Source organism: Callorhinus ursinus, unplaced genomic scaffold (assembly GCF_003265705.2).
Source record: "Callorhinus ursinus isolate GAN/ISIS: 27379988/994484 unplaced genomic scaffold, GSC_fseal_2.0 scaffold18, whole genome shotgun sequence".
Lineage (NCBI taxonomy): Eukaryota > Metazoa > Chordata > Mammalia > Carnivora > Otariidae > Callorhinus > Callorhinus ursinus.
Genome location: NW_027397080.1, coordinates 16,989,234 through 17,016,536, shown reverse-complemented (window position 1 = coordinate 17,016,536; position 27,303 = coordinate 16,989,234). Strand labels below are relative to the sequence as shown.

General features: G+C 54.5%; 2 protein-coding genes across 7 annotated transcripts; both read left to right on the top strand.

The window, feature by feature from the left end:
• The first annotated feature begins 515 nt into the window (after positions 1-515).
• On the top strand, positions 516-19,305 carry ZDHHC18 (zDHHC palmitoyltransferase 18). 6 transcript variants are annotated; one of them, XM_025856781.1, is made up of 9 exons: positions 516-592; positions 1,235-1,395; positions 10,492-10,641; positions 12,151-12,288; positions 12,402-12,450; positions 12,990-13,092; positions 14,521-14,633; positions 15,525-15,624; positions 18,892-19,305. In XM_025856781.1, exons 1-9 carry the CDS (start codon positions 531-533, stop codon positions 18,958-18,960), a joined length of 945 nt encoding a protein of 314 aa, XP_025712566.1. In that variant the 5' UTR covers positions 516-530; the 3' UTR covers positions 18,961-19,305. The 6 variants fall into 6 exon arrangements, with proteins under 6 accessions (XP_025712566.1, XP_025712565.1, XP_025712567.1 ...); XM_025856780.1 differs by lacking the exon at positions 18,892-19,305 and adding an exon at positions 18,566-18,885; XM_025856782.1 differs by lacking the exon at positions 18,892-19,305 and adding an exon at positions 17,911-17,967.
• A 4,466-nt stretch (positions 19,306-23,771) lies between these two features.
• SFN (stratifin) lies at positions 23,772-25,123 on the top strand. The gene has a single exon (XM_025856894.2). It carries the CDS (start codon positions 23,871-23,873, stop codon positions 24,615-24,617), a length of 747 nt encoding a protein of 248 aa, XP_025712679.1. The 5' UTR covers positions 23,772-23,870; the 3' UTR covers positions 24,618-25,123.
• Positions 25,124-27,303: the final 2,180 nt, after the last annotated feature.

Here is a 27,303-nt window from a genome sequence, read left to right as displayed (position 1 = left end):
TTGGTCTTGGCAGCCTCTGCTCTTCAAGGGAAGGGCCTCTCTGGAGGCCAGAGCCTCTGGCAGTGGAGGCTCTGGGAGGAGCATGCGGGTGTCCACAGGTCTGCCTTCTGCAGCTGTGCCAGCTCCTTGGCTGATTCTGGCCTCCCAAGTAGCAACTCCTCCCCCCATCAGGTGGCCCTCTCACTCCGGGAGGGAAGACAGCAGACGACAGCAGTTAATCATGTGGGCCGGCCTCAGAGTCAGCCCGTGCATAGGCTGTTCTCCAAACCAGCTAGGCTCGGGCCCCTGAATGCACTGACTTGGGATGCCAGCCCTTGGATGACAGTGGCAGTGACTGGACCATGCTCTTCCACCTAACCCCCTTCACCTGGCTGACACTTTTCATTCCTCAGATTTTAGCTTAGGCATTATCTCCTTCAGCCAGACTTGCTGACTGTTTGGCTGTCTTCCTCTTTCCCGTGTTAGCACACACAGCCCTGTGTGGCTCCTGTCTGTCCACAGGTCTGTTTTCCCCACCAGACCAGAGCCTCATGGCGGGTGGGGAACAACGCTCTTGTTCACTGCTGTTTGGGGAAGGTGTTGCCTGGCGTATGTAAGACCTCACTAAATATTCGTGGAGTGAGTGAGTGAGTGAACATTTTCATGGATGGTCAACTCACGCGAGTTGGTAGTGGCTGCCTGAAGCTTTGTGTTTGGAAGGATTCTGAGGCTGCAGCTAAGTGCAGGGGTTAAGAATGCTGGGATCTAGGGCGCCTGGGTGGCTCAGTTGGTTAAGCGACTGCCTTCGGCTCAGGTCATGATCCAGGAGTCCCTGGATCGAGTCCCGCATCAGGCTCCCTGCTCAGCAGAGAGTCTGCTTCTCCCTCTGACCCTACCCCCCCTCATGTGCTCTCTCTCTCTCTCTCTCATTCTGTCTCAAATAAATAAATTTTTAAAAAATCTAAAAAAAAAAAATGCTGGGATCTAGATTCCTCTCCTTAGCTCATTTAAAAAAAAAAGTGCTGGGATCTATTGATCATGTCTGCTATTGGCTCAGAGGGAAAGCGCAAGGATCAATTAGTGATGGCTGCCCGAGGCCCTGGCCCAGGAGCTGTGCCTCTTCCTCAGGGAAAGGCTCTCTGCACGAACAGGAATGCGGGGTGTTTCTGGGATGACAACACCTGCCTGGTGCTGTAGCCCTGTGCCGCAGGGGGCTCTCTGGGTATCTGCTCATCTCTCCCCCCCCCCCCCGCAGCTGCCCCTTCCTGGCCCGCCAGCTGACCCTCGCCATCCCCATCATCGCTGCCATCCTGTTCTTCTTCGTCATGAGCTGCCTGCTGCGGACCAGCTTCACCGACCCCGGGATCCTGCCCCGGGCCACCGTCTGTGAGGCAGCCGCGCTGGAGAAACAGATCGGTGAGGCTCCTTCTCGGGCTGAAGCTGTGTCTGCCAGCTCCGCGCTCCTTGATTTGAGAGGAGGCCTGAGTTTCTCTTCCCACACCTTGCCAGACCCTGGGGGCACGGCAGTAAGTAAGGCCGGCTGGAGCGGACACCGGAGTGGGAACACGTGATGAACCAGGGAGCAGCCGAGCAAGCAAGAGATGCTGGCAAATGAAGGCTGTGGTGGCCGCCAGCTTAGTACTGAGCACTCGCGGGGGGCCAGGCGGGCTTTTCACCTCTTTACATGCATGATCTTATTTCATCCCCCAGTAATCCCATGAGACAAGGACTGTTGTTATTCTCCTTTTACTGGTTACATTGAGTCTCAGAGGAGCAAAGTAAGTGGCCCAAGATCACCCAGTAGGTGGAAGAGCTGGGATGAGATCTCATACAGTCTGACCAGAGTCTCTGCCCTTAAACATTCGTGTACTTACTCATTCTCTCATCAGACATTCGTTGAACCCCTGTTATGTGCCAGGCACTTTTCTAGGTGCTGACGATACAATAGTGAACAGATAGGACAATAATCCCCTGCCCTCTTGGAGCTGACGTTCCAGCAGGAGGAGAAGGACCGTCAATAATTAAACATCTGGGATGTCAAAGAGGAAAGCAGGGAGGAAGGATGAGAGCTGGGGGAGGGTATATGGTTTTAAATAGGGTGGTCAGGGAAGGCTTTGTGAAGGAGGTGACTTCTGAGCAAAGAAGTGAAGATGGGAAGAGATGAGGAATTGAGCTGTGCGGGTATCTGGAGGAAGAGCACAGTAGGTGTGGGGAGTGGGCTTGTTTAGAGTAGGTGATCTGGGAAGGCTTCTAGGAGGAGGTAGTCGTTGAGAGGAGCCCTGAATGATGTGATGGGAGCCAGTAATATGCAATCCAGAAATAGTAAAAGCGAAAGCCTGGAGTGGGGAACAAGCTGGCATGTTTAAGGAACAGCAGGAAGGCCAGTGTGGCTAGAAAGAACCTGTGCTCCCAGGCACCACAGACAGCCCTTGATTCCTCCCAGACCAGTGTGGGTCCCCCTGGGAGGCCGGGTGCTGGGGCCAGGGTCTTAATCTCAGCTTGCTCCACCCCAGCTCCTTCCTGGGGAGAAGTGACGTGGCTGTTTGCACACCTCAGGGGTTTCCGGTCCGTGGTCAGTTCCTTCCCCTGACAGAGTGGCTTTCAGACAGGCTTTTAAACATCTAACTGGCCTTGAAGAGAACCGGTAGCCTGTAAATGTCAGAGCCTGCTGCATCCATCACTGGAAGTCGGTCCACTGACTCTTTGGAGCAACTCAGGAGGGTGGGCAGGAAGGGGGAGGATATTCTCTTGCTCTTTGTTCTTGGTCTCATTCCTCTGCCTAGGCCTGTCCTCGGCCACGCCCTCGGTTGCTGTCTTCCTCTGCCTGCCGCCAGCTTCCTCCCCGCTTGTAACCCTGGGCGGCTCACTGCTTGGCCTCCTAGACCCGACTCTGCTCCTTCAGAATCCTGCAGTCTGACCTGGGCAGTCCACCTGACAACGGGGGAGGCCTGGTGGCAGCCCGTTTCTCCTCCCTCCAAGCTGGGGCTAATCGTGGGCAGGATTATGATCCAGCTCAGCCTGAGCTTGGAAATCTGGCCGCCTGGAATCCTCTGGCCCCCTGTGAGCAGTGTGGGTAATAATGACAACCGTAATCCCCCATGTTTGGGGAGCGCTTGACTGTGTACTGAGTGCTTCCCATCCGTTATCCCCACAAAACCTCCCCACAGCCCCGCTGCATTTGTGCAGAAACTGAGGCAGATGAACACACGGCCAGGGAGTGGAAGCATGGAGATGGACTGTGCCTTGACTCCCAAACCCCTTGCTTTCTCTTCTGAGATGGCCACAGGGACACGTCTCTGGTCTTCAGTGGCCACACTGTCTTCATTCTTATGTCTCAACCCAGGTACTCTGTACTCTGAGATGCTTTCATGACCCCAGTTGGGCCAGACCTTCCATGACACATTCCCAGAGCTCCTCGTCCTTCTTTTCTTGGCCCCGTGCTGCACGGTGATTGTTAACAAAGTTGTTGGTCAGGCCCAGCAGCCTCTCCTGGACAGTGAGGGTCTTGTTCACCTAGTCTGCTGCTTGAGGGTCCAGGGATGTTGGCTGAATGGATGAGCCTCTGTAGAGGCCCTCCTTGCTGTCCCCAGGTGACTGATGGAGAGATAGTTGGAACTTCTCCCAATTGGGCATTATGGCTTTAATCACTTGTGTGTTAATTCTGTATGCTGACTCCTGAGTACAGGCAGAGGAGGTGGGAGGCCAAAACCAAATCTGATGTGGCCCCTGCCTTCGGGCAGTTTCCAGGCTAGCTCAGTCCGCCGCGGTGTGTGACCACACCTGCAGGGGTGACCAGCTGCCCCAGGGACGAGTAGGCTTTGGAAGAGAATCAGAGAAACCAGGAGCATCTTCTACCTGGAAGAGGTGGAGAGGCTTCACGGAGAGATGCCTTGAGCCAAAGCTTAAGGTTTGGGTGGAGTTCAAGCATGGGAATATGTGTGAAGGGAGCCCTCCCCGCAGGTGGAACAGAGGAGGAGAAGACCGAGGGGGAAGGAGCAGGGACAGGCATGGAACCCTGAGCAGGCCATATCAGCTGGAACAGGAGGAGTACTTCAGAGAATTAGAGAAATTCTGGTTGGTGAATGGGGTGGAATTCACTAGTCACTTGGGGCCCTAAATGTCAGGGTTGGAGATTTCCCTTTGAGAACAGCTGCCATGCCTGGAAAGTGACATCGTTGAGGCCTTTGAACTCTGAAACTTGAACAGGAGCCAGATTTGAGGGTGGGGCCAGGAGGTTTCTAATCAGGGTGAAATATATTTTCTCGAAAAGGACTAAGGTCACTGAGCCTTTTTGAGAAGGCTGGGGACCAGCTTCGAGGTGGATGGTGCTGTTCATATAAACACGAACTGATGATTACCGGGGCCCATGCAGACTGTGGGCTTCTCACTTCGGCCCCATAGGCCAGCAACTTCAGCCCAACAAGCTCTAGCCCAAGGCTGCCACCCTGCAAGGACCATCTGAGGTGGGCTGACCAGCTCCTTCCAGTCTTGTGTCCTGGGAAACCCCTCAGTCATAGGCAGACCAAGGCGGTTGGTCACTCTGGTCTGAGATCTTGACTTGTCAGCTGGTGAGCCATGCAGCTGTGTCTCCCTACAGGGCCATACAGAGTCCAGACACTCTGGGAAGTTGGAAAAGAGGTAAGGGGTGCCAACATTGCCCCCAAGAGGCTCCCAGTCTGATGGGAGACAATAGAAAAATCCAGGTCAGAGCGATAAACACTGACCTAGACGCGTTTACAGCTCACAGAACAGACATAAGGCTGCCTCTCCCATCGCCACCACCCAGCAGGTCACAGACTGCAGCCTGTCTGTGCCCAGAGTGTCTCCCCGTAGGTCCTTCTGAAGCCCACCACCCTAGGGCAGACCTGCCCCATTTGCTACCTGCATTGGCTCTGCCGACCAGGCACCAGCACCTGGCCTCTCCCTGCAATCACAGTTGTCTCTCTAAGACCCTGATGTGGCCCCAGCCCTCCCTGGCTTAGGATTTGGGTGATTCCCTTGTGGCCTCAGCAGCATTTCCTGAAGTTCGGTCATTTGGGTCCAGCCTTTATGATGTTTACACTTTCTGCATCTCACCTTGTACCTTCATTTCCTTAGTATTTTCCTTTAAGCGTTTCGTTTTTAAATATATCTTACAAAGGAAGTTTATATCACCCTTGTAAGTGGAGAGCCTCTTACTCCCAATAGAAGATAATCATCAAAACAAAACAACGTTACAGATTCTTGGTGGTTACACTAGCCTGCAGAAATAGTCACTTTAAGGCCTGATCACAGCTATTAGGTATTAGAAGTCAAGCGTTTTCCCCTTGATGGAGTCAAAGACTTGAAAGAAAATTGAAAAGGACTAACTTTCTGATCCCATGAATCAATGTTACTTAGTCTTGTGGCCAGGAAACAGATCATCTTCCACCTTCCTGAAACTTGCCCGCAGAGGTGCACTTGCTTGCAAGCTCAAGGCCAACCCCAGCCTACCTGCCCCCGCCCCCTGGAGCCCCCAGCCACGCTGTGCGCGTTCATGCCTCTGTGCCTTTGCTTTGTTCACGCAGCCCCCTCTACTGCTGTCCCTCTCCCTGGTGAGCGGGACGGCTCATTCCTCCTGATCCAGCTTAATTGTGCTTCACCTTTTGTTGCTTCCTTGAATGCCGCCTCCAGCCCCGACCCCACACATTCCTCCTGGGATCGAGTATAGACGCCAGTCATACCATTAATCCTCAAGCTGTGGGTTAGGCCTTTCTATCTCTCATTCCCATCACTATCTTACAAGTCTCAGATGGTTATTACCGAGTGAGGAACTAAGGCTCAGAGAGGTTAGGCAGCTTCCTCAAAGTCACAAGCCCACAAGTGGCCAGGCCAGGTTTCAAAATGAGATCAGGCTGTGGCCCCAGAGTCACCAGACTTGACCCATAGTGCCTCTTACACTGACTCGGTGATTATCCACTGCACCCGCTCCCTCCACCCTAAGGCCAAGCTCTTCCTGTGTCCTCAGTCCTGTCCCTCAGCTGGTAGGTGGTGGGTGCTCCATAAGCCTCTGGCATGAACAGAAATGGTCAGGTGGGGGTTACAGTGACCCACGGCCTGGGCACCGTGGCCGACCTTGCACTGACCTAGAAGCTGGAGAGACCACAGCCCTGCCACTGTTTCCTCCACAGGTGGGGGCAATGGAAGGCCAACAGTCAGGACCCAGCAAGGCGGGTGGCGATCCCGGCCTTCCCTCACTAAAGCCTGCTTGGTAGCTCATGCCAGCCTCTAGGGCCTTCCCCGCCAGCCACAGGGCTTCAATCACAGACCCAGCCATCTGGCTCTGACTGCAGAATGCCGGCCTGCTCCCCTCCCTGGGCTGTGGTTGCTGTGGAGAGACCCATAGCATGGCCCTTGGTGAGGGAGGAAGTGTGGGGAGATTCATTTGCTTCTCACAGGTGTTCAGGGGGAAGAGCCTTGCCCCTCATTACCACATCCCCAGGGGCTTTAGAGCCCCAGCTACGTGCCTGGGGGCAGCAGGAAGGCCTTGCTAGCAGGAGAGGCCTTTTTACTTCTTGTGGGAAAACCCGAAGCAGAAAGCATTGGAGTAGATCTTAGATTCCCTTAGGGCAGAAATAGCATCTCTTATCACTCTTTCTTCCTTCTTTTCCTTTTTTTTTTTTTTTAAGATTTTATTTATTTATTTGACAGAGAGAGAGAGACAGCACGAGTAGGCAGAGCAGTAGACAGAGAGGGAGAAGCAGGCTCCCCGACTTGGGACTCTATCCCAGGACCCTGGGATCATGACCTGAGCCGAAGGCAGACGTTCAACCAGCTGAGCCACCCAGGCGCCCCTCTTCCTTCTTTTCTTCAACAGATATTTTCTAGACTAGGTGAACAAAGCAAATGTGGTTTTTTGTCTTGTTTAAAGGAAGCACTAGGCCCAACGTGGGGCTTGAACTCATAACCCCGGGATCAAGAGTTGGACACTCTACTGACTGAGCCAACCAGGCACTGCCCCTTCCCCCCGTTTTTTCCTAAATTTTATTTTTAACTTACGTTTAAATTTTATTTTTTTTTATATATGTTTTCTCATTTGTAAACTGAAGAGGTTAGAAGAGAAGCAGGCAGTGAAGGGACAATTTTCAAGTGTTCACTCTGTGCTAGGGGCTGTGTTATATGTTCTTTGAGGTTCTTTCCAGCTCTTGGACTGTGCCACTGGCAGAAATAAGGAACCAGGCAGGGTTAAATAACACTCACTGTGACACTTTAAATTTTAAAAAAGACCTCAAACCCAAGTTTTTGGAAACTTGGGTTCACATCTAGGTTCTGCCACTTCCTAGCTGGGAGTGGCCTCGAACACCTCACTTCACCTCACTGAAAAGTCTCCTTAACTGTGACCTAGAGGTGGTAATGATAGCCTTACCTCCTGGGATGTTCTCAGGGTTCAAGAAGATAATGTATGCAACGTGCTCAGCATATAGTCGACGCTCAGTGAAGTGAGCGTCTCTTGCTTGTCTCTTCCTTTCTTTCTCTTTATAATTCTGTGCGCTTCTTGAGCGTTTACTTTGTGCCACTTAATGTATATTAACTCATTTAACCCTCACAACAACCCTATGATGGGGGTACCGTTATTATCCCCATTTCAGTGATCAAGGAGACAGAGGCACAGAGAGTTTAAATGATTTGCCTGGTCGGACATCTAGCGTATGCTGTCGTTAGGAGAAGCCCAGCTAGTAAGAGGTGGAGCCGGGAGGATTCGTGCTCCGTTCTACCCGTTCCTTCCATCTTACAGGTGAGAAAACCGAGGCTCAGAGAAGTTCACGTGACCTCAGCAAGTCTGGCAAAACCAGGTTTCAGAGTGTGTCCACTGACCTCACACCCCCTGCCCTTTACCCTGCTGCCGGTTTTAAAGAAGAAATGTTGGGGTGCTGAGCTCCATTTTAAACACAAGGTGGTTGCGGTGATGGTGAACAGCCTAGCAAGAGTCTGTTTGGTAACTGGAATGTGAGACCCAAGTCCGTTTGCTTCATTGGTGCATGCCAGGCGCCTAGAATAGTGCCTGGCACCTGGTAGGCACTCCGTAGGTTATTGTTGGAGGCACATGGCCAAACTGGAGATGCTATCTGGGGAGTGGATTCAGTAGAAGCAACAGCTGGGAACATTGCTAAGGGCTGGGGATCACAAGCAGCCTCATGGGACTGTCAGAATTCTGTCCAGGAAGGAGCCACTGCTTTGGGGACTCTGATCCTTTGTGGCCTGGGGGACCAAGAGGCTCACTGGGTAGAATTGTGGGCTTTTGCATATGGCAGACCCGGGTTCGGATTCCTGTTCACCTGCATCTGAGCTTCATGACCTCGGACAAGTTACTTAAACCTCTTTTTGTTAAGTTTTCACTGAAGAATAATGGGCTTACAAGATGTGTACAAATCGTAAGTGTTCTGTTTGTTGAGTGTTCACAAACCAATCACACACATATAATCGGCACCCAGATCAAGAAACACTATATGAGCAGTGTCCCAGGACCCTCCCTCCCCCTTGTACATGTCAGGTCTGTTTCTGGATTCTCTTTTCTGTTCCATTGATCAGCATTTCTACCCTTGCACCCAAACCAGGCCTTCTTAAGTACTAGAGCTTTATCATTAGTCTTGAGATCTAGTCATGTGAGTCCTTTAGCTTTTTCCTTCAAGAATGCCTTGGCTATTCATGGCTCTTTGCATTTCTGTATAAATTTTAGATTGAATTTGTCAATTTCATCTCCCCCCAAAATCATACTGGGATTTTTTTTTTTTTTAAGATTTTATTTATTGGGCGCCTGGGTGGCTCAGTTGGTTAAGCGACTGCCTTCGGCTCAGGTCATGATCCTGGAGTCCCGGGATCGAGTCCCGCATCGGGCTCCCTGCTCAGCGGGGAGTCTGCTTCTCCCTCTGACCCTCTTCCCTCTCATGCTATCTCTCATTCTCTCTCTCTCTCAAATAAATAAATAAAATCTTTGGGGGAAAAAAAAGATTTTATTTATTTATTTGACACAGAGAGACACAGCAAAAGAGGGAACACAAGCCGGGGCAGAGGGAGAGGGAGAAGCAGGCTTCCCGCGGAGCAGGGAGCCCGATGCGGGGCTCGATCCCAGGACCCCGGGATCATGACCTGAGCCAAAGGCAGACACTTAACGACTGAGCCACCCAGGCGCCCCCCTACTGGGATTTTTGACTCAATTATGTTGATGTACAGATTGATTTAGGGAGAATAAATCCTTTTCTAATGCTGAGTCTTTTAATCCGTGAATACAATATATTTTTGCATTTCTTTTCCTCTTAAAACTTCTATTATGAAAAATTTCAAACATACAGAAAAGTGGGAAAATACAATGAATTTCTACATGTTCACTGTCTAGATTAAATAGTTATTAGTGTCTCTTATTTATACCGTGTATACTTATAATTTCTTTCTTTTCTCTTTAATTTTTTTAACGATTTTATTTTTAAGGAATCTCTACACCCAACATGGGGCTAGAACTCACAATCCCGAGATCAAGAGTCACATGCCCTTCTGACTGAGCCGGCCAGACGCCCCTATGCTTATAGTTTGTAAACCATTTCATAGTAAATTATAGACATTATAGACACTTTATCCATAAATACTTCAACATGTGTCTTCAAAATCTAAAGACAGCCGGGGCGCCTGGGTGGCTCAGTCATTAAGTGTCTGCCTTCGGCTCAGGTCATGATCCCAGGGTCCTGGGATCGAGCCCCGCATCGGGCTCCCTGCTCAGTGGGGAGCCTGCTTCTCCCTCTCCTGCTCCCCCTGCTTGTGTTCCCTCTCTCGCTGTCTCTCTGTCAAATAAATAAATAAAATCTTTAAAAGAAAAATAAATCAAATCAAATCTAAAGACAGCCTCCTGCATGACCACAATCCCATTATTACAGCTAGGAAAATTAATAGCTCCCAAATTTCTAACCTATATTCCTTTTTCCCCAGTTTCCCGCCAAATGTCTTTCTTGTTGCTGTGTTTTGTTTTGCTTTTCAAAACGGGCTCCAATCTAAGACCATGCATTGCATTTGTTCATGTCTCTTAATTTAGAGCCATCTCCCTCTCTTTGTAAGTGACATTGATTTTGTTAGAGATCAGGCCAGTGGTCTTGTAGGCATCCCACATTCTGGATCTGATTGCGTTCTCATAGTGTTGTTTACTTTGTCCTTCCATCTCCTGAACCTCCTGGAAACTGGAACTTAGCTTGAGCTTGACTAGATTCAGATAAACCTCCCTAAGTCTTCCCAGGGTCTCCTTCTCAAAGTTGTACACGACCGGCGGGGTGTGAGCCGGTGTGTAAAGCTTTAGCACAGGGCTTGGCACACAGCAGGTTTCGGTAGGCGGTAGCAGATCCTCATAGTTGTCCCCGCCTTGGGCCTGTGTTTTATCCCAGTGGCTTATTCCCAGGAAGCGGTTTCCTGAAAGCTTCTCTTGTCCCTGCTAGGGAGCAGTGGCTTCTCCCCAGGTGGGGCTCTTGGCTCCGGGCTCAAAGATCCCCCATCTCCCTCTCCTCCCGCCCTCAGATAACACAGGCAGTTCCACATACCGGCCACCCCCTCGGACCCGGGAGGTGATGATCAACGGGCAGATGGTCAAGTTGAAGTACTGCTTCACCTGCAAGATGTTTCGGCCACCACGGACCTCACACTGCAGTGTCTGTGACAACTGTGTGGGTAAGTGGGAGGCAGCAGGGAGTGATGCAGGGAGCCCTGGAGACAGGGGAGTCACTCATGGGGATGGGGCTGTGTCTGAATCAGCCAGAGCTGGGCAGGAAGTCTGCTTCACCCAAATTTGCTCAGACCAAGGAGGGGCTATAGGGAGAGGCGCAGAGTGTGACCAGTGCTATCTTGGCTTCAGCCCAGGATTGGTAGATCCCTTTCCCCCAGCTCCGAAGTATGGGGCAGATACAGAGAGGCCCTGGACCCTTCTTCCAGGCCTCAGCCTGGTTCTCAGTAGGTCCAAGTTTCCAGGAACCAGAGACTGGAGCAATAACATTCTAGATACATTTGGGCCAGAAAGAGAATGATTTATCATCCAGTGGCCCAGGGCCAGCTATACTGAATGACTTTGGTCTGATTCCCAGGGTTTGGGAGGGACAAGAATCTGGGAACAGAGGAGTTCAAGCTGGTAAGGTGAAGAGGATGTAGCCAGGATTGGAAACTAAGCTCCTGACCCACAATTGCAATGGTTGCTGGGGAACCAGAGACTGTTTTGTCTCCTCTTCTGGCTCACCAGAGGCCAGACAGCCCTGATGGGGACTGAGGGTGTGCCCCTGGGAGGGTGTCATAAGGGAAATGCTATGTAAGAGGACCCAGGTAAGCTGAGCCATGGTGACTGTGCATGGTCCCCAGGTAGTGAGCTCATCACACTACCTCAGCACTCCTCGAGTGAGAGAGCAGCAGGGGATACCCATGACAGTAGGCAGGGAAGTGGGTGACTCAGTGTTATTCACCCCTGAGGATCCACACACCCCCCTGCCCCGCCCTGTGAAGAGTGCTGGCCATGGTGTGAGGCCTGCAATGGGCTTGTGATCCATATTCTCACAGAGGACTTTCCTTATCAGTCTGGGTGTGATCCGGGCTTTTCATGCCACCTCTCCGCAAGTGACAGAGCAGCCCAGCCCCTCTCTGGGCCTCTAGTTCTAGAGCAAGGAATGGGGATCCTTGGTGGTTGGCATGTGGCCAGGGTCATAGGCCAGGCAACAAGTACTTCTTTTGTGGATCTTTATACCAGGCACTGCTGGACCCTAGGGTTCAGCTCAGTGTGAGGCCAAAACAGGCCCCCTCGTGGAGTTTACAGTTGAGCCGGGGTCCTTGGCCAGGCCACTAGTTATAAATAACTATGTAACACATGGGCGAAGAGCTGCGGAAGATAAGGAACGGGGCAGATAACAGAGGGCCCTCACCTTGTCTGGGATCAGAGGCTTTCTTAAGGAAGTGGCTTTGCAGTTGAGACATGAAGGGGGAATTACCTTTAACCAGGTGAAGAGACAGCGAATGTGGGGCAGTAGGAACCTGTGCACAAAGGTCCAGAAGCAGGGAGCGTCCGAGGAACTGTGAGTGGGTGGGTGAGTGCAGAGAGCATGGCGGGGAGGAAAGCCCCAGCCGTGGCGTGAGGCCTCTGAACACCTGCGCTGGTCGCAGGCCAGGCACACTAACCCATCTCCCCTGGCCCTTTTCCAGAACGGTTTGACCATCACTGTCCTTGGGTGGGCAACTGTGTGGGGAGACGGAACTACCGCTTCTTCTACGCGTTTATTCTCTCCCTCTCGTTCCTGACGGCCTTCATCTTCGCCTGTGTGGTCACCCACCTGACGCTGCGTGAGTTGGGGTGGGGGTCGGGCAAGCAGGATGGGGGGGCCAGGAAGCTCAAGTCAGGGGACTGTGGTCACTCTCCCTCCGAGCTGTCCCCTGTCCTGTTTTTTCTTGCCCAGGCTCTCAGGGAAGCAACTTTCTCTCCACTCTGAAGGAGACACCAGCAAGATATCCTTTGTCATTTGGTGGATGCCCTGGTGGGAGCAAGGCCCCCCTTCCCTGGGGTGGGGCCCACGCCTCCTATAAACAGAGGGGAATGGTGTAGAGCCAGTGTTTGTCCTCAAGAATAATCCGCTGCACCAGCTGCTTCTGTTCCCACCCGGGCTGGAACTGATCCTAAGTGGCCTGAGCAGGGGGCTGGGGTGGCCAGGAACTCCCACGAGTCCTACAGTCCCTGTCTTCCCTTAAGACACCAAGCTCCCTGGACCATGTCCTGTATGGGGTTCTGGGTGCCTGGAATCCTCATTTCCCTCTACTGTCCATCACCCGTCCTGCTCTTGAAGGGGGCTCCCAAGCCCTCCTTAGGGCCCAGGAGGTGATCCTGCTGAGAGGTGGTGAGTGGGCCCCAGGAAGGTTACAAACTCCCTTCCTTTCTGAGGAAATAGCTCATGGAAGGATAGGTGAGAAAGGCAGAGCGTGGCAAGCTCCCAGGCTCAAGGGAGGCTCCCGGCCCTGTCCCCGTGTGCATCCTTGACCACCGTGCTCACTGTGCTGGAGTTGGTGATCTGCTTCTTCTCCATCTGGTCCATCCTGGGCCTCTCAGGGTTTCATACTTACCTCGTCGCCTCCAACCTGACAACTAACGAAGACGTGAGTAAGGCTGGAGCCACCCCTTATACCCTGGGCAGGGTCCTGGGAGGGAGGCAGGGCTGAGGGAGCCTGGAGCAGCCACAGTGCAGCCTGACTCTCGGCTGCTGGGGTAACACGGGTGGAGACATTGCCTTCCAGCGCTCACGGCTTGGCCCTGGGAGACCCAGTGCAGGCTTCTAAGCCCCCCCGCATGCCTGGGCCCCTCGGCACGGGCTTTCTCGCTAACCCAGAGGCAGTGCTGCACCATAAGCCATTACATTAGCCAGCGTGTGACTGTTTCCAGAGTTCTTTTGGGGTCCTTTTGCCAACTCTGAAGCAGAAGGGAAAGGGATGCTTTTCTCCCGTTCGATGGCTGAGTGAACCCCAAGGTCACACAGCTGGAAAGGGACAGAGCCAGGGCTGTGGCTGGAAGCCACGGCTAAGCTTGCTGCGCCCCCCACCACACTACACTCGGAGATTGTCAGGGTGTCCCCAGGCTCCCTTACTGAGGGTACAGCGGGGATAGGACCGGGAGGCTGTCCGGCAGCCCTCCACCAGCAAGCGTTGTTTGAGCACCCCCTGTGTGCCCAGCCCATGGGCCGGACCGGACCTCCCCTTTCTGTTCTCGCAAACAATAAGGAAGCACATGAGAGCATCTGTGCCTCGGCCGCCATCACATATGCTCAGAGGCCCACGACCAACAGAAAGCACATTTTTTGACCTCAGCCTCTCATTCCAGGAGACAAAACTTAGCACTCATGTTGGGGTATCATGTGTTGGATGATTGGTACAGAGCAGAAATGACATCAGCCAGCATCTCCCAAGGCGGTTTCATGGGTGCTAGTTCTTCAGCATGTTAGTAGGGGTTAGGTAAAAAGATGTGTGGTGGCCACGTAAGTTTGGAAAACTCTGGGTTAAAGTCAAGCAGGTATCCTTCCTTGCTAAACTCCCCGGTGCCTTTGATAGCTGACTTCACAGATCTAGAGATGGGCAGGATTTCATCGAATGCTCCACTGATGGTGTCAGAGTTCCCTATTTTTCAAATGAGGACTGAGATTCAGAGAAGTGGCCTCCCCAGGGTCGTCAGTGTGTCGGTGGCAGGGCCAGGGTTCACAGCCAGAACAGCCTGAGCCCTGTCCCCTTGCACGACCTTCACTCGTAGGTGGCTGGCCAGAGGAGAGAGGATGTACCCAAAAGGTTGCCTTTGGAGGCTTCTCTGGTTGGGCTCTGTTTTCTGTCCTGATGAGGGCTTCTTCCTCTTTGCCAGGTCCCCCCACATCCAGCAGTCCCCCATACTCGCTGAATAGCCTGGGATAAAGACACATCCCCTCCAATAGTCTATCCAGAATTGGTTTCAGAATTCACCAGTTTTTCCCAGCCTCTAGACCTCCCTCCTAAAAAATGGAAGCAAAGGGAGGTACCTGACTCAGACCTCCTTCCTGCTGGCAGATCAAAGGCTCGTGGTCCAGCAAGAGGGGCGGTGAGGCCTCCATCAATCCCTACAGCCATAAAAGTGTTATCACCAACTGCTGTGCTGTGCTCTGCGGCCCCCTACCTCCCAGGTAAGCCAGGGGTAGCGGCGAGACGTCCCAGGGCCTGGCCTGGCTAGTGCAGGGCAGCCCGGTGAGTCCACACCTCTCAAAGAGGTTCTGGAAGCAGCAGACCTCTCCTCACACCACGGAGACCCTCTGCCCACCATCCCCTGCAGAGTGTACTCAAGGCGTTTGTCACATAAAAGAATTTTGTGTAAGTGTTAATAACATATGCTCATTGTAGAAAAAAAGTAAGTACAAAATATTAAGAAGAGTATTAGATATCACCTGTAATCTTATTCCCCAGGGATCACCACAGTTAATGTTTTGGCCACGCTTGAGCAACTCTGCCCTTCTGGTGTTGATGGCCTGATGGGGTGTGGCCTCCATCCTCCCTCCTGGCGGGAGAGCCCTGGTGGCTCAGACCTGCAGGGAAGTGCCCCCTGTCTGCACACCAGGGGGCGCCAGAGCGCCAGAACAGCTGTTAAATTGCCGTGGACACTGCGGGAACCGCACACTGTCTACGCCCACCCCACCAGCTTCTCCTGCCTGATATGCCCGTCATGCTTGCCATGGGGGTGGGGGTGGGTGACAGTGGGCATCGCACTATTTCCGAACGCCCTTTCATCCTGCTCTTCCCTTCCCCACAGCCTGGCTCTGTGGCAGCCAGACAGCAAAATGGGCCGCTTTGAATTAACAATGAATAAATCCAGTGGCCAAAACCAGCTGTCCAGAGTGCAGAGCGGGCCCTTCTGGAAGGGAAGGGTATTGGGCTCCCAACTGGAGATCAACTCCCCTTTCTCAGGGTTTCTAGGACTGGGTCTTTCCTTGGCTGGGAAATGGCCTGTGCCATTCGCCCCCTGGCCTGGATCACTGGTGTCGGGCGGGGGCCCTCACGTGTCCCCTCTTGTGTTCTGGAAGCCTGATTGACCGAAGGGGATTTGTGCAGTCTGACACCGTGTTGCCCTCGCCCGTCAGAAGCGATGAGCCAGCCTGCGGAGCCAAGCCCGACGCCAGCATGGTAGGAGGCCACCCCTGAACTGGGCTCAGTACTTGCCACCTGCTGGCCTGTCCACCCCTCTGCACTCACCTGCCGCCCTCCACACCTGCCGGGATCCTCCCCATTCCACCCACGGGAAGCAGAGCCGCCAAAGACTCTTTCGTATTTATTTCCCACCCTGCGTGGCTTTCCCCACACCTCCATGGCTGTACCCTCTGCTCCCCAAACCCAAGTTCCCACAGCCTTGGGCCCTAGATCCCCCCAGCTGATCAGTGGCAGGAGTGACAGGAGGGAGAGGCCAGGGCCCCCGAGGCCGCGAGGGGACCATGCCAAGTCTCTGCCTGTGCCAGGGCAAGCCCTGTGTGAGTGAGGGTGCCGACTGAGTGCGATGCCTCCCAGGTGGGGGAGCTGCTGGGCTCTGCTCAGCCCAGGCCCTGGGGGTGAAGCAGGACCCATGAGCATGAGCATCCGGCTCTGGACAGCAGTCTATAGGAGAGGATGCCTCCTCCGTGGGCTGCTTTGGTTTGTGGGCTCCTTCATTCTCTTTGTGATGATCATTGCTCTTCCATTTTTGTTCTTGTTTTTTGTATGGGGTTGGCCAATAGGATAGAGCTGGGGTTCCAGATAGAAAGGGCAGAGGTGGGGGCGGGTGGGGGACAGCCTGTGTCAGAGGAAGCTACCCAAGACCTCAGCTCCTGCATGATTCCTGGGCAGCACACTAGGAAGTGGGGGCCTTGCCCCCTCGCTACCCATGGAGGGTTCTCTAAGGGATCCCAGTCTGGCCCCCCACCTCTCTCCCAAGTCCGTTCTTGGGCTGGGCGGGTTACACTCATGCTGGCAATACTTGAAACGGGTTTATTAATGCTGGGTATTTTGCACAATTTTATAGACCTCTTTTCTACATAGCATTTTTTAAATGGAAGAAGAAAAAAAAAGTCAGCCACATTGCTCTCTGTGTAGTGCCAGGTTAAGGATTATCAGAAGGCAAGTTGGTTTTAATAAATTTATAAGAGAACTTCTGGCTGGGGAGAGAGAGAGAGAGAGAGAGAGTGTGTGTGTGTGTGTGTTCGCATGTGCCCTTGTACGAATGTGGCTGGCTCCCACTTCCCTACATGCCCTGGGCTGCCCCTCTCCCCGTCATCCCCCTCGGGTGTCAGCCAGCAGCAGCAGGAGCAGCCTGAGCTGTGGCCACAGGGAGCCCGTGCCTTGATCACGAGACCACTGGGTTGCCACTGCAGCTCAGCCCCCATCCACCTGCCTTTCCTTTCCTCGGACATTAGGAAGCCTGGGACCTGCCCAGACAGGCTGAGGCTGGGCGTGGCGGATGGGGTAATGGCTGGGGGGAGCGGCTGCCTTTCTACAAGCTACACTCTCTCCTCTGGGCTCTGAGTATGCGACCTAGTGCCAGTGGCTAGAGGACAGGGAGTCTCTGCCAACTGGAAGACTCCGTCCAGAGAAAAGGGAGGAAAGAGCAGGGTGGTCCAAGAGGCGAGTGAAGGTCGGCCTAAATCTGGGCCAGAAACTCAAAGGATGTCCCTTCTCTGCTGGAAACTGTAGCTTCTTGTCAAAATAGGAAATTGTTCTAGCCCCCTCCTCGGCCCTTCAGGTGGCCTGAAGCCCTGGGAAAGCATCTTGCCCTTCCTTGCTGCAGAGGCTGGTGGGTCAGAGGCAGCTGAGAAATGGCAGTCCCAGAGGGTCCCTTCTGGGGGAAGCAGCTCTGCCCTAGTGTCAGGACCCTGGGCCATGCTACAGCGGTACTGGGAAGTGGGGAGGGAGTTGGCTAGAGGAGGGGACTCCCACCTGCCTTTTATTTAAGCCAGTATTCTTGTTCCTGCTTGTAATAAAATTTTTGTTTTTAAGAGTTGATTTGCTTTGGTTTGGTTTTTGTTTGCTCTTTCTTTGCTGAGGCTCCAACTGGCAGCCCTCTGTTCTTTCAGCCAAACTTGGTCTTCCCTGGGGAGGCAGGAGGCAGGAAGCCCAGTGATGTGGCTAACGTTCTCCTCTCCTGGCTGAGTGTGTGTGCTGGAGGCCGAGCAAGGGGGTGAGGCCCCCGTGAGCGTGTAAGAAGAGGCCATCTGTCCCCTCTTTGTCCCCACTTTCCCCTGCCTCGGGGACTTAGAGACTCCCAAGTTCTCTTTCCTTGCTGTGTTTCTGACCCCCCAGGGACTGCCCAGCTAAGAAAAGGTTTCTGAGACAGTAGATTCCAGTTTGTGAGCCAGAGCCTCCCTGGCCCCCAGCCCCACCTGGGCAGCAGGGCCCAGCCAGACAACTCATAACCCTGGCCCGCCTCTCTGGTATCTCCCCCAGGAGGACACCTGTCAGGATTTTGCCATCTCCTGCACAGCCTGAGGGGCGCTAACAGGCCTCTTTGCAGAGGGTTAGCTGGTAAGACCGTACCTCCCCTGTCAGCCAGCACCGCCCGCTCCCCTCACACACCATCTCATGCTCATCGCATGCCTTGCCAACCCCATGGAGCCCATTCATCTGTCTGGTGTGTGGTGTGGTGTGTGTGCTGGCGGTGGTAGGGCCACCAGGGCTTCCCCCCCAAACAGAAGGATCGGGGCGTGAGGGCAGGGCTAAGAGCCCAGCCCTGCTCTGGACTGAGGAAGTAGCTTCGCGCAGAGCAGCTCTCCCACTGGAGCAGGAGGTGAAGGGCGAGCCTGAGGAGAGGGAGGCGTACCTGCTCTGAGCGGCTTGGGCCTGTTCTGGTGGTGGCCCGGTGTGCAGGAGCCCTCGGTCACTGACACTTGGGTCCTGGCTTTCTGTCCCTGCTGAGCTCTCACCCGCCCGTTTTCTCTCCTGCTTCGTTGCCTGCCGCCCAAGCCTCGGCCCTTCTGTGGGGGAAGAGGCAGGTGCTGGGGTAGCACCTGTCCCCGCCAGCGCCCCTGTAGGCCTCCTCTCTCCTCCCCATCCCGCTAACCCTGTCTCTTCTCCTTCTTTGCCGTCCTGCTGGGATCTCCAGTGTGTGCGGGGGCTTAAGGACCTCCTGAGGACCGCTGCCCTCTGCCTCTCCAGGAGCGGCCTGAGGGGCGCCAGGCACCCGGCACCTCCACCTGCCTAACCTGTGGCCCACCTGCCACCGTCTGTGCCTACAGGGTCTGCCCCCAAGCCTGCCCCCCCACGTATGCTCTCCAGAGCCCCCCCACAGGGGGCAGGGGCTGGCCTCTTTGCCCCCACCCCCACTCCATGCCACCCAGAGTGTAGAAAGCCATAACGCAGCTGCCAGCACAATGATACAATACTATGCTGAAACTTGCCCCCATTTCCACTTCCCGTCCCCTTCCCCAGATCCGTAAGGTGTCAAGACTCTTCAGGAATCTGGCCTTACAGCCTGCCCCCTCCCAGAATCAGGCATAGCCATAGTGGAGCTGAGCAGGTTTCTTCAGGAGCCTCTGGGGTGTTGGTGGTTGATGACGCTGCTGAACAAGTTTGGTGACTGTTCTAAGCACAACCGGTTTGACACTGTTCCCACGGCCCCTCCGTCCCCACTACCCCAAGTACCGAAGATGCAAGGAGGATGCTTGTGCCCTTTGCCCCAGGCGCTGAGGGACTGAGCTAGCTCTGACAGCCCCACGTTCTTCAGAGGAACTAAAGGAAACTGGGCTGGGCCTAGGAAATCGGCTGAGTCCACGGCCGGGGGCTGCTTGTCTGCTGTCCTGTACCTTTTTTAACCGAAATAAAGATTTCCCTCTTCTTGCCATATCCTTGGCTGTCTGGTGCCACCTTTACTTGGGGTCCAGGGGTGAGGCCTGTGATGAGTGTGCAGAACATCTGGCTTACCCTCACCGCCAGCTTTGTTCTAGTTGGTCAGTGCCATTCCGGAGATTTAAAGATTTATTTACTGAGTGAGTGGCGGGGTGGTGGGGGAGGCGGAGGGAGAGGATCTTAAAGCAGACTCCCTGCTGAGCGCAGAGCCCGATGTAGGGCTCTGATCCATGAGATCGTGACCTGAGCCGCAACCAAGAGTCCGTCGCTTAACCGACTGAGCCACCCAGGTGCCCCCGTTCTGGAGATTTAAAAGAAGAGGCACAGTGAAGCCAGAAGTGACACCGGAAGTGTCCTCTTCGCTCTGCTCTTCTAGAACTGGTCTCAGTGCTAGAGACTTTCAAGCCTTAGCTGACCTCAACTCTGAAAAGTCCCACCAAGATGGAACTGTCACCCCTTGAACTGAACCCAGTCCAGGCTAACGGTCTCATGGACCCTTCCCTCCCCGCAGCTGCTGCCCCACACTGAGATACACGCACTATATGCCAAGAGCTCACAAATAATTTCGGCAGCCATTTAGCAAGCGCTAGCCGAGGGCCAGGCCCATTTTCTCACCTAAACCTATGAGGAAGGTGATGTCAGCTTTTTTACAGATGAGGGAACTGAGGCGCAAGGAAGGCACAGGAGTTGCGCAGGGTCTCCCAACTGATAAAGCAGCAAATCTAGGATTTGAACCCAATCCCTGCCATAACCTCTGACCCTTCTGCACTACCCAAGGAATGAATAGGGCTACTTCAGGAGGAGGGGACCTCAGAGGGAAAACCCAGCTAGAGGCTGTTGTTCATAGCTATCAGAGGGCTTAGAGGTGATCTGTGCTGGCCTCCTTGTATTGATGGGGAAACTGAGGCTGAGAGGCAGAAAGGGATCCTCCCCTTCCCCTGAAAGTCTTTAAAACAGATTTGGGATGCAGTCCCATAGGCTGACATTCCAATCCCTTTCCACTAAGTGCACACTGTATCCTAGACTGGACTGGTCTAGGAGATGTGGGATACTCTAAACAACAGTGCCTTGAGGAGAAAAAGACGGGATAGCTGAGTCACTTAAAAGTAATCTAATATTCCCTCCCAAAGGCAACTAGTAGGGTGAGCCCTTGGCTGGATAACTGAACTCTTGTTTACAACTAACCAGGGGGAGAGGTGTCATAACCTTCCTCCAGTCACCTGTTTAATTTGATCATTCCAAGACTGGAAAAAGTTTCATAGGAAGTTCTTCCTGGATTCTTTTTTTTTTTTTTTAAGATTTTATTTATTTATTTGACAGAGAGACACAGCGAGAGAGGGAACACAGCAGGGGGAGTGAGAGAGGGAGAAGCAGGCCTCCCGCGGAGCAGGGAGCCCGAGGCGGGGCTCGATCCCAGGACCCTGGGATCATGACCTGAGCCGAAGGCAGACGCTTAACGACTGAGCCACCCGGGCGCCCCTCTTCCTGGATTCTAATCACTCCCTCCTTCTGTATTCAGAGTGTCCTGTCTTCTGTTCTCAATGCAGATAGATAGCAACAACAGGTGGCTGCCTTCTCTGTCACAAGCCTGTGATTACCAGCTAAGGATTGGCTGCCTCTTGAACCTGCTGGCGGGATGGATGCTATATGGAAGACAGCAGGCAGGAGGAGGAAAGCCCCCTTGGCCGCAGTCCCGGCTCCTGTCCTGCTGACTCAGGCGACTGACGGTGGGACTCCGTGCCCTGCCAGGGCTTGCTGCCTCCTGCCTGCCTGGGCTCCTGGACTTGGGAAATGGAGGCCTGGAGGCAAAGGGAGGTGTCTGAGACAGGAACTGAGTCAGGATCGACAGGCTAGAGCGGGCAGGGTAGCCTGGCTCCCGGATTCACCCCTAAGCTTCAGCAGGGGAGGGGGAGGAGTGAAGAGGCTTCCTTTCGCTCTTCTCTCTTCTGGCTGTGCCGAGGGCATGGAGCTTGTGGTCTCCACCACCAGGTCTCCTGGCTTAAGTGATAGGAAGAGAATGCTGCCTTCCTAGGAACAGAGCACCTCCAAAATTCCTAGGCCTGCCAGGCCCTGCCTTCCAGGTTTCTGGTGCTCTGGGATCGCCAGCTTCCCTCCAGGACTTGGGAAAGCCTGAGCTGGATGACTAGTACAAAGGAAGGTCCCTGAGGGCCTCGGGCCTGCATAGGCCAGAGGAATGTCATCTGCAGAGGGAGGAGCCAGTGCTGAGTGAGCACATCTGACCATTCATCTGTCTTCCCTCTCTTAGGGACACTCAACAGGGCACTCAACAGGGCAGGGTCCAGTCCTCGGCTGAGGCTTGGTTTGGGACCCTTTGTCATTTCACAGAACCCAGCTCCATGTTAGGAAATCCATTGGTTGGATTTTTTCACATGATAATAAAAGTTACCATTCACTCTACTAAGTGCTTTTCCATCAACTCATTTAATCTTCACAATAGGCCCCATTGTACACTTATTTACACTTAGGAAGACAGAGGCTCACAGAGGTTAAGTCACTTGGCCAAGGCCATACAGCTTCTAAAAATTAAACCCAGGCAGTCTGATTCCAATGATGCTAGGCTATTCTATCTCTTACAGAAAAATAATACATATCTACCATTGAACAAAATAAGAAAATCAAAAGGAAAAAAATCACTCGGAATCCCACTACCTAAAGACACACTCTATTAAATTAGTATTTTAATGTATTTCCTTTCCATCATTTTCTGTGTCAGTGATCCCATCTGAGCAAAGCCTTAGAGATGTCGAGCCTAAAATCCCTTCTGCTTCCTTGGATAACCTGTAGTACCTGCCCAGGCATGCTCCTACATTTCCTTCAAAGAGGCAGATCTCATCTTTGGGCCTCAGAGTTCTGGCCTAAGCCTCCCTCCGGGAGGGGAAGGGTGGGTATTCAGACACCAACCAAGAGGAACCAGGGAGGGACAGGCCTGTGAGATGGCCCTGGCGCAAAGATTAAGCTGGCTGGATCCCAGTGAGGGGAGCCCCACCCCTGAGCCCCATCTGAGCTTTCGCTAGGGGTGGGGCAGAGAAGCAGGAACCCACCCTCACGGGCATGGTGCCAACACCTTCAGGTGAAACTCCTGGCTGAATGAGAACAGCATCCCAGCAAACAGGGACAGAAGGCTGGCAAGAGAGAAGTCTCCCATCTCTGAGGCCTCTGCCAGGGGTCAGAGGGAGGGCCATAGTCAAAGGGAGGGGACAGAGAAATTTCTGAGAGGCAGGCTGGGGGAGGCAGCACTCACCTGGGACTGCTACCCCATAAAACAAAATAGTATGTGTCACCACCTCCTTCTTTATCTCGGTCCTGTCTCTTTCCCCAGGTGCTAGCGTCCCCCCTCCCGCTCCGGGGAACCAAATTGGGCTGAGCACCCAAGTGGCCTGCTTCCCAGCCTTTGACAGAGGGCAGGCTGAGTCAGGCAGGAAAGCTGGGTCCCCACCCTGTGGGCCCCACTGATACATGATGGCAGGCGGCTCGGAGGGGGTAGATGACCTGGCGTGGAGAGCCAGAGGGCAGGTCCTCAAACAAGTGGCAACAGGCCACCAACTTGAAAGGGAAAATTGTGCTGTGATGGGGAAGGTGTCCAACAAACCTACTGGGTGACTAATCACAAAGGCTGGGCTGGAGCGTCAGGGGCCGCTCGTTAAACACCTCATTAAGTGGCACCCTGAGCGATGCCACCTGTGCATTCTGGGAACGCAGAGGGAACACTGAGGGGGAGTGATGACCAGGGGATAGAACCATTTCAGGTAGACTCCAGAAGAAGCCTGGATCTCTTTTCTAAATACAACCTGGAGCTCACAAGTCAGAGGCCTTGACAAGAGAAGCCAGAGGAAGTAGGATGCAGGGGACTTAGTAGCTGTGTGACCCTGAGCACATCTCATCCCTTAGCGTTCCCATCTCTGAAGTGGGAGTAATAGTCACAGTCTGGCCCATCTCACAGTGACGTAGTAGGGATTAAATTCAATCATGGATGTGAAGATGCTTGGGAAACTACAGCCTTACCTAAACATAATTATCTCACCTGAACCAAGGTGGGAAATGTACGTGGTAGGATTAAGAACCCCATCCTCCTGGGTGCACCTGTCTTCATGGGCCTCTAGCTAGGCTGAAGCAGCCAGTTGGTTGAAGCCATCCTTGGCCCCTGGAAGAACACCAGGAAGGAGGATGTGATTTGAGAAACTGGGGCAGCTATGTGGGCATTCATGTATTCGAAGCCCTGAACAAGAGGGGGCAGCCTGGAGCCTGGAAAGGTGTCTGTGCAGGTGGGGCCAACGCCAGGCCGGTTTTCTCCTGCTGACTGCCCTGATGACTCACCCCGTATCCCAGCCTTTTACCTTTAAGGAAGAGCCGGAAAGGGTGTGGGGAGAAGAGGAGAGGGAGGCAGGTCCTGGGCCCCAGCCCCGCCCTCTCTCCCTCCCCACCCTTCTCTGGGGCCAGGCCATCCAGCCAAAAGGCAGGCCGAGAGCTGGAGAGGCACAGAATCCGGCACTGGTTTCAAGGCAGCCAGCTAGCCCGCCGCCTGTCTGTCTGTCACCAGAGCCATGGAGAGAGCCAGTCTGATCCAGAAGGCCAAGTTGGCAGAGCAGGCTGAACGCTATGAGGACATGGCAGCCTTCATGAAGAGCGCCGTGGAAAAGGGTGAGGAGCTGTCCTGCGAAGAGCGGAACTTGCTCTCAGTGGCCTACAAGAATGTGGTGGGTGGCCAGAGGGCTGCCTGGAGGGTCCTGTCCAGTATCGAGCAGAAGGGCAACGAAGAGAGCTCAGAAGAGAAGGGCCCCGAGGTGCGAGAGTACCGGGAGAAGGTGGAGACTGAGCTCCGGGGCGTGTGTGACACGGTGCTGGGCCTGCTGGACACCCACCTCATCAAGGAGGCCGGGGATGCTGAAAGTCGGGTCTTCTACCTGAAAATGAAGGGCGACTACTACCGCTACCTGGCTGAGGTGGCCACTGGTGACGACAAGAAGCGCATCATTGACTCAGCCAGGTCGGCCTACCAGGAGGCCATGGACATCAGCAAGAAGGAGATGCCACCCACCAACCCCATCCGCCTGGGCCTGGCCCTGAACTTTTCTGTCTTCCACTACGAGATCGCCAACAGCCCCGAGGAGGCCATCTCACTGGCCAAGACCACCTTCGACGAGGCCATGGCTGACCTGCACACCCTCAGCGAGGACTCCTACAAAGACAGCACCCTCATCATGCAGCTGCTGCGAGACAACCTGACGCTGTGGACCGCCGACAACGCCGGGGAAGAGGCCGGCGAGGCTCCCGAGGAACCCCAGAGCTGAGCCGTGCCCGCCCCCTCCCTGCCGCGCCCTGCCCTCTCCAGCACCCCGCCCGTGGCAGAGAGGACTAGTACGGGGTGGGGGGCCCGGCCCTTCTCCCCCAACGCTCTGCCCCGCCTGCTCACAAAAGCTCCCAGGAGAGGGACCAGCAGAGCTGAAGCCAACTGGAGCCAGGGGGGGGCCGGCTCTCTTCCTGCAGCTGCCGGTGCTCCTCCCCGGTGGTCAGCGCCCCCACCCCTGCTCTCTGCACCCCTCCTCCAGCCCCCCCTTCCCTCCCTCCCGCCCCCGTGTGCCTCTGAATCTTAGGAATTGAGGAGTGTCCCACCCCTGCGGCAGAGAGCCGCACTGTGCGGCAGAGTCTGGAAACGAGTGTGTGAGAGACTGCGAGCGAGCGAGAGCGAGTGAGAGCGAGCGAGAGCGAGTGAGAGAGCGCGCGGAGGACCCAGGACGACAGGGAATGCGTGTCTGCTCGGTGTGACCCTGTTTCCTCTCAATAAAGTTCCCCTGTGACACTCCTCCTGTCTCTTCGTTATTGGTGGACGGATGGGACAGGGATTGGCTTATGATTTAGAGACCTTGACTTTTGCTTCTGATTTAGGGCCCTGACCTCTCAAGGGGCTGGCTCAGTGACCCACAGGCAAGACTTTGGAGCCAGTGACTCCAGGTGAGAGGCTGCGGGGTGGGGTCCAGCTCTCCACCAGGGTGGCCCCCAACAAACTCGTCGGTGTGGTCCCGGGAGCGTCAGGAGAGCGCAAAGGCGGCTCTGAGGCTGCTCTGAAGGCGGGGGGGAGGCTGGAGAACTCCGATCTGAGAGGACAGGAAAGCAGGGAGTCTCGGGTGTGAGGGCCGAGGTCCGTGCTGCAAGGACAGGTTGTAGCGAGCGGCAGGGAGCATCCCAGTTCTGAAAGCGAGGAAGAGTCCCATCAAACGCTCAAATCTGAGACGGGGCGAGCGCAATCTGACAGGGGCATGACGCCGCCATTAAAAGCCCATCTCTGAGGAGAGGGGAATGCCCCCGCCCCCGGCGTTCGGACGTGGGGGACGAAATGAAACGGGCAGGCGAGGAGGAGCCCCGAGCCGGGTGGGAAGGGCCGCGGGGAGCGGAGACACGCCCAGGCCAGCCCAGCTCGCCGCCTCCGCCGCCAGCTCCGACACGCCGAGACCTGCGGCCGCCTCGCTCGCTCCCGCCTTCACGGCCCCGGGGCTGGAGGCGGGCCCGAGGCCGATGTCGTCCAATCTCGGGAGAGAGCTGCTCAGGGTACCGCCCCCGGAGCCCGACGGGCCAATAGGAGAGAGCGCGGCGGAACACACGCGCGCGCGGGGCGTCTTCCCCCCAACCTCCGGGCCTCGCCGGCGTCGCGCCGCGCCGCCGGAGTGAGGGCTTCCCCCTCGCCGTCCGCCAAGCGCCAAGGGCAGTGCTCTCCCGGTTTCACTCAGACGAGTTGCCACTCGCCCAGCCCGAGAGCTCCGCATCCTCGGAGCAGCGGGACGGGGCGGGGCCGTGCGGCAAAAGGAGTCCCCGCCCTCTGAGTCAGCCGCTGTGCTGGCGTGGCCCGGCCCGGCCAGGCGGGCAAGGGTTTGGCTGCCCGGCCGCCAAGGCGTCCCCACTGCCCTCCAGGATCCAGGCAGCCCTGAACCGATGGGCTTGGATTGTGTCCCCGACTGGCTGTGAGACCTTGGAAAAGCCATTATGCTTCCCTGGGTCTCAGTTTCCCCTTCAGTATCAAAGGGTTTGGACGAAAGTCTGACAAAAACTGTGGTGTCTGAACTGCCTGGGTTTGGACCCCAGCCCTCCGTGGCCAAGGCTCTTAGTTTTGCTTTTCGTTTGTGCCCTCGCTGTTCGTTTGTAAAGTGGGGGTTAAAAAACTGTACCTTAAGAGTTGCTATGAAGTTTGAGAAAATAAATGCCCGTAAAGTAATCCATAGTGCATGTTTAATACATGGTAGCTATTATCAAACCTTCCAGCATCAATAGTCTAGGGTTTATCCGTTTCTGTGACAATTGTCAGGCCCGGTCCCCAGGAGTAGCTTTATTGCCGAAGCTGGCCTGCATGCTTACTGGGCCACCTGAGGATACTGTCCTGACATCAAGTGGTCACTCCTCTACCTGGCAAGTTGGCGGGAACTCAGTTCAGCCTCATCAGGTTCCCCAGAGTCCAAGTTTGGTCACACCCATGGGACAGGAAACTGAAGGGCTCTTATCAGAGCTACTAATTCTACCGGGGAAGCTGGCAGGACCACTCTGCTGCCTTCTGAGCCCCCGGTTTTCTCCTCTCCTTTCCTGGAAGGGTGTTGGTTTTCAAGGTTCTAAAGCAGGCAGAGACACTGGGCTAGGGTAAGTGACTCTCCCTCAGCTCTGCAAGTGACCCAGTTTCTCTTACCAGACAGGTCTGGTGACTTTCTCTTAATGGGGTAGGTCCTGGGAAAGGAACTTCTTTCTTTTCTCTCAGTCTCTGACTTTTGTCTACCCTACACCACTCATGGTTGCCCTATATGGGGAAAGAAATGAGCTACCCTAAGGTAATGTGTTGGCGTTGACAGATTTCAAAAGCAGATGCTGTGGATTGGAATATCACCAAATCAGATGGCTAGGTGTGAGCTGGCTTAGGCCCCAGCTTCTGACTATGAAAGTCCCAGACCTTTTTGTTTATGACATAATCTCTCCGAAACTTTCTTACCAGGGTGGAGT

What these genes read in the sequence shown, in the direction of transcription:
- ZDHHC18 (XM_025856780.1), top strand. Translation starts at nt 531, where the DNA reads ATGGCGGGTGGGGAACAACGCTCTTGTTCACTGCTGTTTGGGGAAGGT. An exon ending in CGCGCTGGAGAAACAGATCG is followed by an intron (nt 1,396 to 10,491) that starts GTGAGGCTCCTT and finishes TCCCGCCCTCAG; the next exon opens with ATAACACAGGCAGTTCCACA. An exon ending in TGCGGCCCCCTACCTCCCAG is followed by an intron (nt 14,634 to 15,524) that starts GTAAGCCAGGGG and finishes GTGTTCTGGAAG; the next exon opens with CCTGATTGACCGAAGGGGAT.
- SFN (XM_025856894.2), top strand. Translation starts at nt 23,871, where the DNA reads ATGGAGAGAGCCAGTCTGATCCAGAAGGCCAAGTTGGCAGAGCAGGCT.